The sequence below is a fragment of the Pseudorca crassidens genome, chromosome 12 (genome assembly GCF_039906515.1).
Source record: "Pseudorca crassidens isolate mPseCra1 chromosome 12, mPseCra1.hap1, whole genome shotgun sequence".
NCBI lineage: Eukaryota > Metazoa > Chordata > Mammalia > Artiodactyla > Delphinidae > Pseudorca > Pseudorca crassidens.
Genome location: NC_090307.1, coordinates 88,880,880 through 88,896,155, shown reverse-complemented (window position 1 = coordinate 88,896,155; position 15,276 = coordinate 88,880,880). Strand labels below are relative to the sequence as shown.

Sequence of the window (15,276 nt, the reverse complement as noted above, 5' to 3'; positions counted from 1 at the left end):
GGTCTCTTCTTTTCTCCCTCTTTCTCCTTCTTTCTCCCTCTTCTCTTTTCCCTTAGAAATTGTTTTTAAGTAAGGAAAGAAAATAATGTTCAGGGAACCACTGGCGGTCCAGTGGTTAAGACTCAGTGCTTTCACTGTCAGGGCCCAGGTTCAATCCCTGGTCGGGGAAACCAAGATCCCACAAGCCACGTGGCGTGGCAAATTAATAATAGTAATGTTCAAAATAAAAAGGAGGGGGGAACAACCTTGTCACTAAATTCCTGCAACTGAACCAGACAAGGAAAGATTTTTCAAGAAAAGGAAAAAATCCACAGATGAGATGGGGAGGACGTCTGAGAACCGAATTGGGATCCAGTTTTATGGGATCTGACATGAAACAGGCTATAAATAGAGATGAAACTCAAACAACCCTGGGCAGAATCAAAGGATGAATGTGTAACACGTAATCTAGCCCAGCAACTCAAGAAATAGGAATGCCAGCAAGAAAGTTCCCAGGAAGATTAAAAAGTAAAATACAGTTAAATCTACGGAGCAAATAACATGGAATCATTGCTGATTTTATTCAAAAGCTTCCCCTACTGTTCTCTGCCTTTGCAATCTGATGAATTAGAGCGACGCTTCTGATCATCCCAAAAGCTTGTGCCCCAGGTCATGGGAAACGTTAACTCAGAATCTATGCTCTGAAATTGATGAGTTTTCCATCCTTTGAGTTCCTTTCAAACTTTTCAATTCCCAGGGATCTCACATGGGGGAAAAAAATGCAAAGGACACGTGCAGTTCTATCAAGAAATCTCTGAGGGAAGCCAATCTTAATAGAAGTTATTAAAAATGATTAGCTTCCTAAGATATGACCAATCCCTGGAGTTTTCCTTACAGGATATTTGTGGGGAGGGCCAGCATACAAACTAGGGTTTCCAAAGATGAAACAGAGGGGTGAATGTTTCTAAGTTCACATTACAATAGAAACTATAATAAAAGATGTGGTCTGTGTAGCTCCTGTGCTGTCAACGTGATTTTTGGAGATGATCAAATACAAAGCCATGGGCCATGCAGGAAGAAGGAGAAGTAACAGTAATTCAAAGGACAGCATAATTCAGCAATTAGGCGAGAGGCAGCTCATTCAGATTAGAAAAGAACTAACACCTACATCAGCCTTTTGAGCTCCCCTGTGCCATGAACGGGCAAGTGACAGCCAATGAGATCTGTCTTGCTTTCTGTATTTCAATTTCCAAAAGAACTGTGATGAGTATATGTACACAGTGAAAGTAAAATTACTCTTTAGGTATTGCCTAACTGCTTCCAGAAAGTTACTTTTCTTTAAGGAGTGCCAAGGCAGGGTAGATGAATTAGGGCCCAGAACGTAGGGACTCAAAGTTTCCAAATTAAAAAAAAAAAATCACTGAAAGGTAACAATACCAGGAAGCTTAGCTCAGCACTAACCTCAACAAAGTGTATCCATGTGCCATGTTGGTTATCACTCTGCTTTTTCTGAATTCGATAACTGTGTCAAACAGTATTTACTCATGCTCAAGATTTTTTTAAATAGTTCATAAATAAATATTTGAATTTAGAGAAAGTCCTCTTAGCTGAGTACTTTTTTTTAGAAAAAGCATGTGAACAGTGCAGTTAAACTTTACACAGACCTGTGGGGTTTTGAACCCAGTGGAGACAAATTAAACCACAATCATTGTTTCTGCAGAGAGAAAAGCCTTCAATTAAGATATGTGGATACCTAATTTGCTTTTAATTATATCGGTGAAATAGTTACATTTCCTGGTAAAAGTCTGGTGAATTTAGAGAAAGTATTCTAAACCCAGACTAGAATTAGAAGTGCCCAAACTTGTATTCTGAATGTCTATTACACACTGTAGCAAGAATCAAAATGCTATTTAGACTAGTTTTAAATTTGCACAATGCATATATCACAGTTAGACATGTGCAGTGAATCTAATTCCCAAAAACACGAAATCAAGGTTATAATATCACAGACCGACAGAGGAGCACTGTCCCAAAACACGGCCGATGTTGAACTTGGACAATGAGTACTAACTAGGTAGCAGGCGGACGCCAGTACAAAGCCCCCGGGACAGCGACCCTTACAAAGTAGGTACAACATCAAAGTAAGGCTGATACAAACAACACTATAAAAATAACAACGGGGGCTTCCCTGGTGGCGCAGTGGTTGAGAGTCCGCCTGCCGATGCAGGGGACACGGGTTCGTGCCCCGGTCCGGGAAGATCCCACATGCCGCGGAGCGGCTGGGCCCGTGAGCCATGGCCGCTGAGCCTGCGCGTCCGGAGCCTGTGCTCCGCAACAGGAGAGGCCACAACAGTGAGAGGCCCGCGTACCAAAAAAAACAACAAAAAAAAAACAAAAACAACGGGCCCAAACAAAGGCACTTCAAATTAAAAGAGATAAAATAAAACTCTCTTTATCGAACTCCAATCAAACTAATTTGTGTGAAGTCAGCCAGAGGCAGAAGGGTGCTCATCAACACAGCCTCCAAAATAATGTTTCTTTGTTTTTCCCCTCATTGTGCCTTTTTTTAAAAAAATTGAAGTATAGTTGATTTGCAGCGTTGTGTTACTTTCAGGTGTACATACATACCTATCTATTGTTTTTCCAGATTCTTTTCCCTTTTAGGCTATTACAAAACATTGAGATAGTTCCCTGTGCTATACAGTAGGTCCCAAAATAATGTTTCTAAAGGAGCATCCTAGCTTTGTCAGAGGGCTGAAATTAACCCACAGCTTGCAAAATATACCCTCCCTTCACTCCTTCCTGTTAATGTTTCTCCACGACCAGATCGGAGCATATGTTTTGGAAAGCTTGAATCAGGGTGCTCCCCACGTGCATATCTGTGGTATGTTGCACTGTCCAATACTGCAGCCCTGGGCACGTGAGGCTACTGAGCCCTTGAAGCGGAGCTGGTCTGGATGGAAATGTGCCTCCTGAAAGTAACATGCACACTCAATTTCAAAGACTGAGTACCAAAAAAATGTGAAATAGCACCTTAGTCATTTTTATGTTGCTCATGTGTTGAAATAATAAGATTTTGGATACAGTAGGTGTGCAGTTAGGAACTTGGCCTTGGCCAAGAGGTGGTCTGGCTTTTGCCCTGGGCTTCTAGGAAATAATCTATGTGATTCCTAAGGGGCATGTATTTCTCTAGGGTGAGGCCAGCCACAGCTAACAGTCTTAGGTAGGGGCTGGCCATGCCGGAAAGACCAGCCATGTGATGGAAATTGGGCACTTTGGGCCCAGTGGTATCAATCTGCCTGAAGACTGGATTCAACCCTGTGTGCAAACAATCCATCAATCAAGTCTATGCAATGAAGCCCCAGAATAAACTCTGGACACCAAACGCAGTGAGCTTCCCGGGTTGGCAAACTCCGTACATACGTCTCAGATCAATAACGGGGCGTTGAGATGGTCATAGACCAACAGCCAGAGGGTAAAATGTCCTGACTGCCCAGGGAGAGGGCAATGGAGGACCAGCCCCGGCGTCTCTTCCTTTGGCGGATTTTAGTCTTATCCTTTCCCAGTAATAAACCATAACAGCGAGTGTAACTCTTCGTGAGTTCTGAGTCCTTCAAGCCCTTTCTCAAACTTGAGGGTGGTGATGGGGATCCCCTGAACTTGCCCTTGGTGTCAAAAGTGAGGGCAGGTTTGGGGAGAGCACCCTTACCCTTGTCCTTTGCAGGCTGGCTAACTCAGGGAGGTGGATTCAGTAAAACAGATTATTAAAACTGATCTTCCTTGTTTCCACTGACTTTTAAAAATGGGACTCTCAGAAAATTGTAAATTACATCCATGGCTCATCTTCGTAGGGTGCATTGTATTTCTATTAACAGTACTGGCATCAAGAGTGAGCCTGTGTTTTTATAAAAATGAAGTTTGAGAAAATAACAAGTTTCAGGCCGGATTTTATGCTCAAAACTATATTTATCTATACAGACTCTACATGAAACCACAAAAGCAGTAAGAAGCAAAGACCATAAATCTTTCTAATCTGGGATAATTGGAATTTGATTCTGGTTTGATAATAATTACGTAAGGTTAACTAAGTTTGGACCTGAGCCAAGCCTGCTCACCAAAATAAAGGAGAAAATTAAAAACAAAAGGTGGCAGTTCAATAATGCAGCATGAAACTTAACTACTCAAAAACTGCGTCACTGTTCCGAACACGTAACTACCAGTAGTCTCTCCACAAAAATCCATCTCAAAGCATTACATAGATGTGGCTGAACAATGAACCTTTATATTGTTTCTACACAGTTTTCATTTGCAAAAACTAATCAAATAAAGGTATTGAGCTGAACTTTATTGAAAAATCATCCACCAAAAGTACTAAAGCGGTATTAAAAAACAGGTTCACATTCGAATTTAATAACTAACCTCCACCACTTTAAACAATAAAAACAAATTCATCCTTTCTTTTACGAGCTTTCTTGATGCTGCCTGTGACATCATCATCCAAGACAAAACAATTTTTGCCGACTTCTCCATTTCTTTCTTCAAATGCCTTGTTATTATATTTGGAAAAGCATCTGTCGGAAAACAAAGACAGCTAACCTAGGATGAGGGTAGATTTGGTGTGGCTGACCTCCTGGGTGACAGGCAAATGGTCAACTTAATCTTGACATGTAAGATGATCCTTCCAGGAGTTCCCCGGCAGTCAGTGGTTAGGACTCTGCGCTCTCACTGCTGAGGGCCTGGGTTCAATCCCTGGTCAGGGAATTGAAATCCCACCTGCCACGCGGCGCAGCCAAAAAAAAAAAAAAAGAAAAAAAGATCTTTTGACAGGACATTGCTGGATATTCTCACCACTGCTAGCAAGCCTGCCCAAAACGTAACTGGTCTATGCATTTAACGCAGTTTTCTCATCGTTACATCGAAAAGTTAATCCCAGGCTTCCCTGGTGGCGCAGTAGTTAGGAATCTGCCTGCCAATGCAGGGGACACAGGTTCAAGCCCTGGTCCGGGAAGATCCCACATGCCGCAGAGCAACTAAGCCCGTGCACCACAGCTACTGAGCCTGTGCTCTAGAGCCCATGAGCCACAACTACTGAGCCCGCACTCTACAGCCCGCGAGCCACAACCACTGAGCCCACGTGCTGCAACTACTGAAGCCCGCATGCCTAGAGCCCGCACTCCACAACAAGAGAAGCCACCGCAATGAGAAGCCCACGCACAGCAACAAAGAGTAGCCCCCGCTCGCCGCAACTAGAGAAAGCCCGTGCACAGCAACAAAGACCCAACGCAGCCAAAAAATAAAAAATAAAATAAAAGTTAGTCCCGTCTAAGAATAATCACCGATCGCGTATCACCTCGACACTGATGACTTCCACATCTGGACCTCCAGCTGCACCCCTTTCTGACGACAGCCCCACACTGTGAGCTACATTCTGGATACTCATCCCCGAGTCCAATACTCGTCTCTAATTCAATGTGTCTGCAGCTCAAAGACCCTGTTCCTCCTCCTCTCCACATCTATACTCCTTTCTCGAGTTCTTCCAAAATATATTCATAAAAATGTTAATATCCCTGAGCCCTTCTTTATTTCTTCCTCACATGCTATGGTCTTCCTGCACAGAAATGGATCCATAACATGGGGCTTGTGTTAAAAAAAAAAAATCTATATCCCGTGCAGGTAAAAGAGCATGGTGGTTGTGCTTTTTAAAAAAATATTCCAGAAGAAAAAGTGTGTGTGTGTGTGTGTGTGTGTGTGTGTGTGTGTGTGCAGGAGTGGTGGGGCAGTGGGTGAGAGCCAAATAAATAAGGATTGGAGGGAGTTCCCTGGCGGTCCAGTGGTTAGGCTTGGCGCTGTCACTGCCGTGGCCCAGGTTCCATCCCCGGTCCCCGAACTAAGATCCCGCAAGCCATGCGGCGCGGCCAAAAAAGAAAAAAAGGATTGGAGAATGGTAAGCTGGGTGGTGGACGCATAGGAGCTCACCCTACTATTCTTGCTATTTTTGTATATGCTTGGACATCTCTGTAATAAAAAGTTGTAAAGAAGGATCCCTTCCTGGCCAAGTCAATCGGACAAGAATTTATTGAACGTGAGGTGGTACGTTACCCTCTAGGGATACAGGGGTGAACCATACCTTGTCCCTGTCCTCAAAGAACTCACAGCCACACGGTGCGAAAAGTGAAGGAAAGAGGTGTTACAGGGGCGTTCCTGTGGCGCAGTGGTTAAGAATCCGCCTGCCAATGCAGGGGACACTGGTTCGAGCCCTGGTCCGGGAAGATCCCACATGTTGCAGAGCAACTAAGCCCGTGCACCTCAACTACGGAGCCTGTGCTCTAGAGCCCGCGAACCACAACTACTGAACCCATGTGCCACAACTACTGAAGGCCGTGCGCCTAGAGCCTGTGCTCCCCAACAAGAGAAGCCACCGCAATGAGAAGCCCGTGCACCGCAAGGAAGAGTAGCCCCCGCTCGCCGCAACTAGAGAAAGCCCATGCGCAGCAGCGAAGACCCAACGCCGCCAAAACTAAATCAATCGATAAATAGGTGTTACAATCTCGAGGGATAAGCACTAAGTGCGGCGGATTATTAAAATGGACCTAATCAACGGCTCCCTCCCTGCACCCCTGCTTTTTAAGGCCACGCTGAAGATCGCCCCATAAGGAGGAAGAGGCTATAGCTCCGTGCTTGACTTGCTCTGGCCCACAGACAGTAGCAAACAGCACACAGGCAGAAGCTTGCAGCCTGCTCACGCACTGCTGCCTGCTCTCTCCTGCCGCTGAGCCTGATAAAGGGCGACAGACCACATGGAGAGAAACACCAACTGTCCCAGCCATCCCAGCCGAGGCCCCGACACGTAAGCAAAGCCATGCTGGACTACCCAGCCCCGCTGAGCTGACCCCGGCCAGAAATGCCCAGACAACACAAAGCATAAATGATAAATGGCTGTCTTAAAGCACTACGTGTGAGGTGATTTGTTATGCAGCAAAAATAACTGATACAGCAGTGAACACATCTGTACCAGGTTTGGAGGGCCACAGGTTTTACAGACAAAGGTGACATTTAAAACTGAGAAGTTAGGGAAAGGGGGGGAAATCAAGGAGGATAAACTTGCTTCAGCAGGGAAAAGCTTTCTTTTATGTCTGGCTTAACAGAAGGCAGTTGGAGTCTCATATCTGCTGCTCTATTCAATCTGTTTCCATATGTTGCTCTGGCTGAAGTGTATAAAGAAAATCCTGCTTCTTGCTGACAGGTAGCTGGAAAGGGGAGGAATATTTTAATATGGGCCTTTAAGGAGCCTTTTCAGATCATTATAGGTATTAGTCTTGGACATGACACCAAAACTCAACAAATGGTAGCTTCTTAAAGGTTAGTTGCAATATGGAACCTGAAATTATATCATACCCTGATATTTCGAATCCATAGGTCTGTCTTGCACTTTGATGGATCTGTTATCTATGCATGATTCTGTGATGCCACGTATTAGTCATTTGAAAAATATTGGTTCACTGAGTGACGCAGATCTCGCAAATGTTGAACCATTTCATTACACAGCATCCAAAAAAAAAAAAAATTCACGTTTGTTAACACAACCACTGATGTCATCAGGGAAGGACGTAAGGGGAAGCTGTCCACTTCCTGGTGGCTTACGAGATTCTAATTTTTGCTTTAAAATTTAAATGATATCATTGGCAATAGATACTGCCCGTTGTTTTTCTTGAAGTGACTCACTCAACTGAGTCATTTTTAAGAAAATGAGCACCAAACGCCCAAGTCTGAGTAACCATAGTTTGGTTAACAGTCCTTCAGATAAAAAAATTGTGTTAAGACATGGCTGGTTCAGTCTGCGACCCCAATGTTGCACCAGGGCCTTTGCTCAAGATAACCCCCATCCCTCATTCAGAGGCAGCAGAAAGAGCTGATACATACTTCCTGTTTCATCACCCAGAACGTTAAAAAAAACACATGTATTCAGAGGTTAATGTTTGATAAAAATTTATCATTTTTATGCTTCATCGAGGACTTTCTTAAGTGAAAAACGGGCTCTTTTTTTTTTTTTTTTAACTATAAGTGGGTGGTGGTGAATAACCCATCGGTGCAGATGGGTACCCCTACTTTCATGACGATGAAGGCGTCAGCAATTTTCCTCGCCACTGCTCTTCACATGGTGAAAAAGGGTTTTGCCTTTCATCATGCCTTTAATAATGTCTGAGCATTATGACAAAAATAGGTTTGACTTTGTGCAGATCCTGAAAGAGTCCCAGGGACCCCCCTTTGAGAACCACTGGTACATCACTGCCGTAAGGCAGATGGACAGTCAAACTGATACAAACATGAAACTCGGAGCCAGGAAGCTTGCCGTTTTTCATTCATTACATTGCACTGAAAAATGCACCCTCGATTCTCTGCCTGGGGAGTTTGAGGTCAAAAATAAGAATATGCACACTCTGGTTGCAGGGAATCTTCAGGTTCACGTGCACACAGCACTCTGGGCTTTGGCAAAGGTCGACCAGTCCCACAAAATACTGCATTTGCCCTTGTCCCATTGCAGCCGTTTCCAAGCGTTAGATGTTACAAAGTGAAAGCCTATAGATAAAGAATGTGCACAGCCTGTAAAATGCCACCAACAGGAATAATGCCTCCAGATGACAAGGGCCTAAGTGCTGTGCACAACGGTTTGCTGGTAAAGCACAAGGACCAGCAACGCTGGTGGTCCAGGGGCACTGCAGGGGTCACCATCTGAGAAAACAGCATCGTGCCTACGATCCACCGGAGGAAAGCAACCTTTCAGCTGGCCTTTTCTTTAGTTTTGCAGACACCAGCCCCACCAGTCCTCTACAGAACTCCCCACGGAGGATTCAGATTCCCGCCAGCTCATTTCACCCCCCCCAAGTCGTAATGAATTTTAAAACTCAATAAATGCATTAACTTGTAGAGCTAGAAAGCCCTCTACTCATTAAAGCCCTTCAAATGAAGAGTCCAGCCTAGGAAACTCCAGCTGCCACCTAAGGGATTGCTACTCCCAACGTGTACAAGGATGCTGCAACATTTACAGTCTAGTCCGTAAATCATCCCATCTGAGCACATAAAATGAAAACAGACAAAACATGAAAAGATCTGGCGGGGACTCCCCTGGTGGCGCAGTGGTTAAGACCCTGTGCTCCCAATGCAGGTGGCCCGGGTTCAATCCCTGGTCAGGGAACTAGATCCCACATGCATGCCGCAACTAAGGAGCCTGCCTGCCGCAACTAAGACCCAGTGCAACCGGATAAATAAATTATTATTTTTAAAAAGAGAGAGAGATTTGCAAAAACAAACAAACAAAAAAGAAAAGAGCTGGCTATTGGGCTATTTTTGCAATTCAAGAAGAACAACAAAGAAAATCAGTGATGGTCTAAGAGTATCTACCCAAATAAAAAACATCAACATATGGGAAACATAACACACTGCTGTGGCCACCATGGGCGGTGCCGATGGGAACCATGTCAGCTCTACTAAAACTGCCTTTCTGTTCTCTGATCCTGCAACTTTGCCAGCATAACCCAAATCAAAACGTGAAATGAACACGTACCCACTGCCTTTGTGCCGTTTCCTTCATTGACTCCGTGAAAGCGACAGCGAATCTAGAAAAGTGAGCAAAAATAATGAAAATGATTAGGGCAGAATCTAATTAACATAACTCTGAAACAGCTCTTTGGAACAAATTGTGAGAGACAGGTAAGTAGCTGAATTTACAGTGCGATCAATCTTTATTAGTCGTGGTCATTGGCTGTTAGATTTCATCTCCACTCACATCCAAAAAAAAAGTTCTGTCTGCAGAAAATGAACAAATGAAGCTCAAAACTTCCTATGTTTCTTGTTCCTTCAGGGAAGGTGAGGGAAGCAGAGATAAAGACAGAAAGCAGAGGGACTTCCTTGGTGGTGCAGTGGTTAAGAATCCGCCTGCTAATGCAGGGGACACGGGTGCCAGCCTTGGTCTAGGAAGATCCCACATGCCGTGGATCAACAAAGCCCGTGCGCCACAACTACCGAGCCTGCGCTCTAGAACCCGTGAGCCTCAACTACTGAAGCCCGTGTGCCTAGAGCCCACGCCCTGCAAGGAGAGAAGCCTCCACAATGAGAAACCCAAGCGCTGCAACGAAGACCCAACGCAGCCAAAAATAAAATAAATAAATTTATTAAAAAAAAAAAAAGACAGAAAACAAGATGCACTAGAGAGGCAAGGAACTTAGATAATATTCAGGGGCAGGTGATCCGGTCCACTGGCTTTGCCAAAGGAAAACTGGCAAAAGTGTTCAAGATTTACTAAATGTCCCCATTCATTGAGAAATGGCGGTTTCCAGAAGCAGGACTGGGTACACGTGGAATGAACCAGGAATATCTTTTGGGGCCAGAAAGTAAGAAAGCGCTCAAAACATGGCAAGGGCTTGTCGAAAGGATGCAGGAGTCAACTCAAAATATCTCCAATGGCCATGGCTGGGGTGATCTGGGCACCAAAATAAGTAATAGGAGTGATGGGTAACCCATAGAGTCAAATAAAATAAATAGCCATGGGTCCGTGTTGATGTAACTAAATAACTGAGTAAGTAAATGGGGTCAAACAGACAACTCTTCCTTCCAGTAGAATTCCAATTAACAAATGTATGAGTGGCAGATATAGAAAATTGTTGCAACCAAGAACCATTAATAGGGAATTCCCTGGCGGTTGAGTGATTAGGACTCAGAGCTTTCACAGCCGGGACCCGGTTTCTATTCCCGGTCGGGGAACAAAGGTCCCGCAAGCAGCACCTGGCGTGGCCAAAAAAAAAAGAAAGAGAAAAAAAGAACCGTTAATAGATGATTCCTCCCCACTGGCATGACCTGGAAAGGGGAGCTCACGTCCCCCTGCCTGTGTCTTCTCCAAGCCTTCCTTCTTCCCCCTCCTCACTCTCCCCAAACCAGCCACCAATCGCAGACACAGCCAATCGCATGCCTCTTACTTAAGGAAGAAATACGGAATCCTTCCCTTTGGGTAGAATAAACGTGAACAAGCAGGACCAGACCACATCAGACCTTGCATCTGAGCCCAGCAGGGATCGGACTGCTGGCATCACTTATGAGATGCTCTCCACATCCCCCGAACATTGGCAAGAAACACAAATAAACTGTATTCTGAGGGCATCAACTTTACTCCAAGAAATGAGGATAAAAAGGAGAGAAGAGCAACTAAATATCAACTGCAAGGAGAGTGCAGAAGCCTTCCTTTGTGGAAGTCCGCAAAAATGAGAAACTTAAGAACCAAACAAAGAACAAACTATGCATGTAAATTGCCTGGCACAGTTCCTGGTCCCTAATTCATTTAACATCTGATAAACATCTGCTATTATTATTTTCTACTAGTACTAACACCACTACTGGGACTTGTGCAAAACATTAGGGCGCCCCACGTGGCCAGTGAACAAATTATTTGACAGCCTAAAACTTTCAGAAAAAAAAAAGACACCAAAAGCAAGAACAGCCAACGAACAAAGAATAAGGTCAATAACACAAAGACCAAGCAATTTACCCCATAACGGCATTTATGAACAGCCACTCATCTGCCAAGTGTGATGCTCTACTTTTCGGTGAGAATGTCAGTTCCACGTAGGCTGGAACGCGGCTCTGTTCATGGCCACCTCCCAAGCCCCTGGAGTGTCTGGCACCCAGGAGATGGGCAAAAATACCTGCTGCCTGTATACGTGTATAAGTAAGAGAAGGAACAGTTCTGCCTTAAATTCCAACAGGAAGCAGGTGAGGGGGAGGGATGGGTGGAGAGGGGGAGGAAAGAGCACGAAAATGTCCCAGGTGTGTGGAGCGGACTCTGTGTGCACGGCAGCCTGGCGGCTGACTGTGACTGTCCCCCACCCATGTGACCGTCCCCACCATCACGTCCTGCTCATTTCAGAACCCAAGATGAGGCATCAGGAGGAGCTACAGCGTCAGTTTAAGACGGCAGGGAAGGATGAGAGTCTTGGGAAGGTTCTCCTCAAAGGTGCGTGTGAAAATGTTTTCGGAGTCAGAGGGGTGAACTGGAGCTAACTTGAAAGACAGGCCACTTATTCCAGGGCCACAGATAACAAGGTCTTTCTTCTGGCTCCTCATATAGGAACAGGGGGCCTGGCTTTACATCCACCTAATAGATAACCTTTTAAGAGAGTTTCTAGCCCAAAGATCCTTGGAAGATAAAGATATTTAAAATAACACATTTCTACCATTTGCAAAAGCCAAGACATGGAAACAACCTAAGTGTCCATCGACAGAGGAATGGACAAAGAAGATGTGGTTCATATATACAATGGAATACTACTCAGCCGTAACAAAGAATGAAATAATGCCCTTTGCAGCAACGTGGATGGACCTAGACAGGATCATACTAAGTGAAGTAAGTCAGACAGAGAAAGACAAATACCATATGACATTTATATGTGGAATCTAAAATCACAAACGAACTTATCTACGAAACAGAAACAGACTCACGGATGTAGAGAACAGACTGGTGGTTGCTAAGGGGGAGGGGGGTTGGGGGAGGGATGGAGTGGGAGTTTGGGGTCAGCAGATGTAAACTAGTATATATAGGATGGATAAACAAGGTCCTGCTGTAGAGCACAGGGAACTATACTCAATATCCTGAGATAAACCATAATGGAAAAGAATATTTAAAAAAGAGTGTATATATATGTAAAGCTAAATCACTTTGCTGTACAGCAGAAAGTAACACAATATTGTAAATCTACTATATACTTCGATCAAAAATAAAATAAAATACTATTTAAGGTAACATAAAAAATAAAATAACACATTTTTAGGAAAAGTATAAAAGTACCACTTTTGCACTTTTGCTTGAACACTGCCATTTCAAAACACACTTACGTTGACATAGAGTTCTGTTTGTCAAAAACATCTTTAGTAACACTGAAAAAGCATATGAAATTACCAACATTCAACCAGTTTTGACCTACAAAACAGTAACTTCACATGCCATTGATTCTCATTAATCGTGAGAGCATTTGTGAGGCAATTCATTTCATACAAACTCTCTTTTGCTCATTTGCTTGGCAATGTTAAGTTTTTCTAATATGCACCTGGATAAGACTTCACTAAACAATTTCCACAAATTTCAAATACTCCTTATTTAATTTTGGTGTTTATAACTACCAAATACTTATTATAATATTCATAAGCCAAAAAGTGGATACTAAAATAAGTTCGCATGCTATACCATACAGGAAAAGTTTTCAGTACTAAAAAAGTTGAAAAATATACCTTATAGGGAAAATAAAACTATTTAAATGAAACACTTGTTATAAAGCTAGACAAGTTCAATGCTCTGTTCTACAGAAAAGTGTGCTGTATTGTGTCGGACAAGAAATCTGTGATACATGCAACTTCCCTGCCCACTAACTCCAATCAATATCCCCAAATAAAAATCAATGTGTGGGGCTTCCCTGGTGGCGCAGTGGTTGAGAGTCCGCCTGCCGATGCAGGGGACACGGTTCGTGCCCCAGTCCGGGAAGATCCCACATGCCGCGGAGCGGCTGGGCTCATGAGCCATGGTCGCTGAGCCTGCGCATCCGGAGCCTGTGCTCTGCAACGGGAGAGGCCACGGCAGTGACAGGCCCGAGTACCGCAAAAAAAAAAAAATAAAAAATCAATGTGTGTTTTAATAACAACACAATGAATAATGTTAATGATAATATCATACGATGAATTCATTCCACATTGTTTCTCCCAAGCAGAATGATTTTCCTTCTATGAGATAGTGCATTACAAACTGCAGGAATGTAAAGGCAATAAATTCTTAGGGTGTAAGAACAACAACAAGAAGAAAACCTATAATGATAGATCACCTTTCGAGGTGAGCCAACACTGTTTTAATACCTTCATTTATTGTAAAACACACACACATACGCAGAGCGTACTCTCTATCTTAAAAAGGTTGCGTTTCCACATTTATGTCCAGGAAGTCTTCAGGAAGAAGCAGTGTCCTGAAATGCAATGCCATCTATTTGTAACCCTAGTTTTAAGAGGCAAGACTGACACCTATCTTTCCCCACAAAAAAATTAGGCTGTGAAATAGAACCTGGGGTTCTGTCCTTGGTGTGGATCAGAAATGCGACAGTTACACACACTTGAAGACGTCTGGATTCCCACAGCTTCTCAGCCATGCAAGGGTTACAGACGAGCACAGAAAATTCATGGTCAGTACAGCTTTGTTATACAGCAGAAACTAACACATCATTGTAAAGCAATTATACTCTAATAAATATGTTAAATAATAATAATAATAAAAAAGAAAAAAGAAAATTCATGGTTGGCCACTTACTGGGGACATGGAAGCAACCTAAATGTCAATCAACAGACGAATGGATAAGGAAAACGTGGCATGCACATACACTAGAATACTTTTCAGCCTTAAAAAAGGAGGACATCCCGACATCTGCAACAACATGGATGAACCTGGGACATATTTATGTTCAGGAAAACAAGCCAGATGTGGAAGGACAAATACTGTATGATTCTACAGACACGTGGAATCTAAAGCAGTCAAACTCATGGAAGCATGAGTAGCATGGGAGGGGTTGGGGGAGGGGGACACAGAGGGAGGGGGAACCAGGGAGGTATTAGTCAAAGGTCACAAAGTTTCAGTTGTACGAGATGAACGTGCCCTAGAGCTCTCCTGTACAGCAGAGAGCCTACAGGTAATGATACTGTAGGTAAACAACTTGCTAAGAGGGTAGATTTTCTGTTAAGTGTTCTTATCATAAAAATTAAAATAAAATAATAAAAATAAAGAAGGTGGGAGTAAACTTCTGGAGGTGATGGATGTGGTTACAGCATAAATTGTGATGATGGTTTCACAGGTATACAGTGATCTCCAAACTCATCAAGTTGTGTGCCTTGATTATGTACAGCTTTTTGCATGGCAATCATTCCTCAGTAAAGTGGTTAAAAAATTAATAAGTAGTGTTTCCACATTTAAAAATTCATCACCTGTTTGTTTGTTTTTTTTCCCACAATGATTCAAAAATTTACTAGAGTTGAAAGGATGCTTCAACAGTACTGGTTGGGTTTTCGGTAAGCTTTGAATTCAGGGTGATTCGATGGCAGGTGAGACTCTGAATCATCAGCAGCCAGTGGGTGCATGGGGGGCAGAGACCACATCCACCCACGTCAACCCTTCCGTGGAATCACCCCAGAAAGCCCGCCAAGAAGAGTGCTTTGCTTTGCTTTGGGTACGCACGTATATTTCTTCTTTCGATTTCATTAGCTCTTTTTTTCACAATTTTT

The 15,276-nt window shown here is 43.5% G+C and overlaps 1 protein-coding gene across 5 annotated transcripts in view; it reads right to left on the bottom strand.

Moving 5' to 3' along the window:
- The window catches only part of GLT1D1 (glycosyltransferase 1 domain containing 1), a 152,631-nt gene that overhangs the window by 107,323 nt on the left and 30,032 nt on the right, over window positions 1–15,276 (bottom strand). For all 5 annotated transcript variants that reach the window (XR_010933393.1, XM_067701210.1, XM_067701211.1 and 2 more), the window contains one exon: window positions 9,542–9,593. Coding sequence is in view for 4 of the 5 variants with exons in the window: in XM_067701210.1 (XP_067557311.1) it covers window positions 9,542–9,593 (52 nt within the window). In the remaining variant the exon portion in view is untranslated. The remainder of the gene's footprint in view (window positions 1–9,541; window positions 9,594–15,276) is intronic.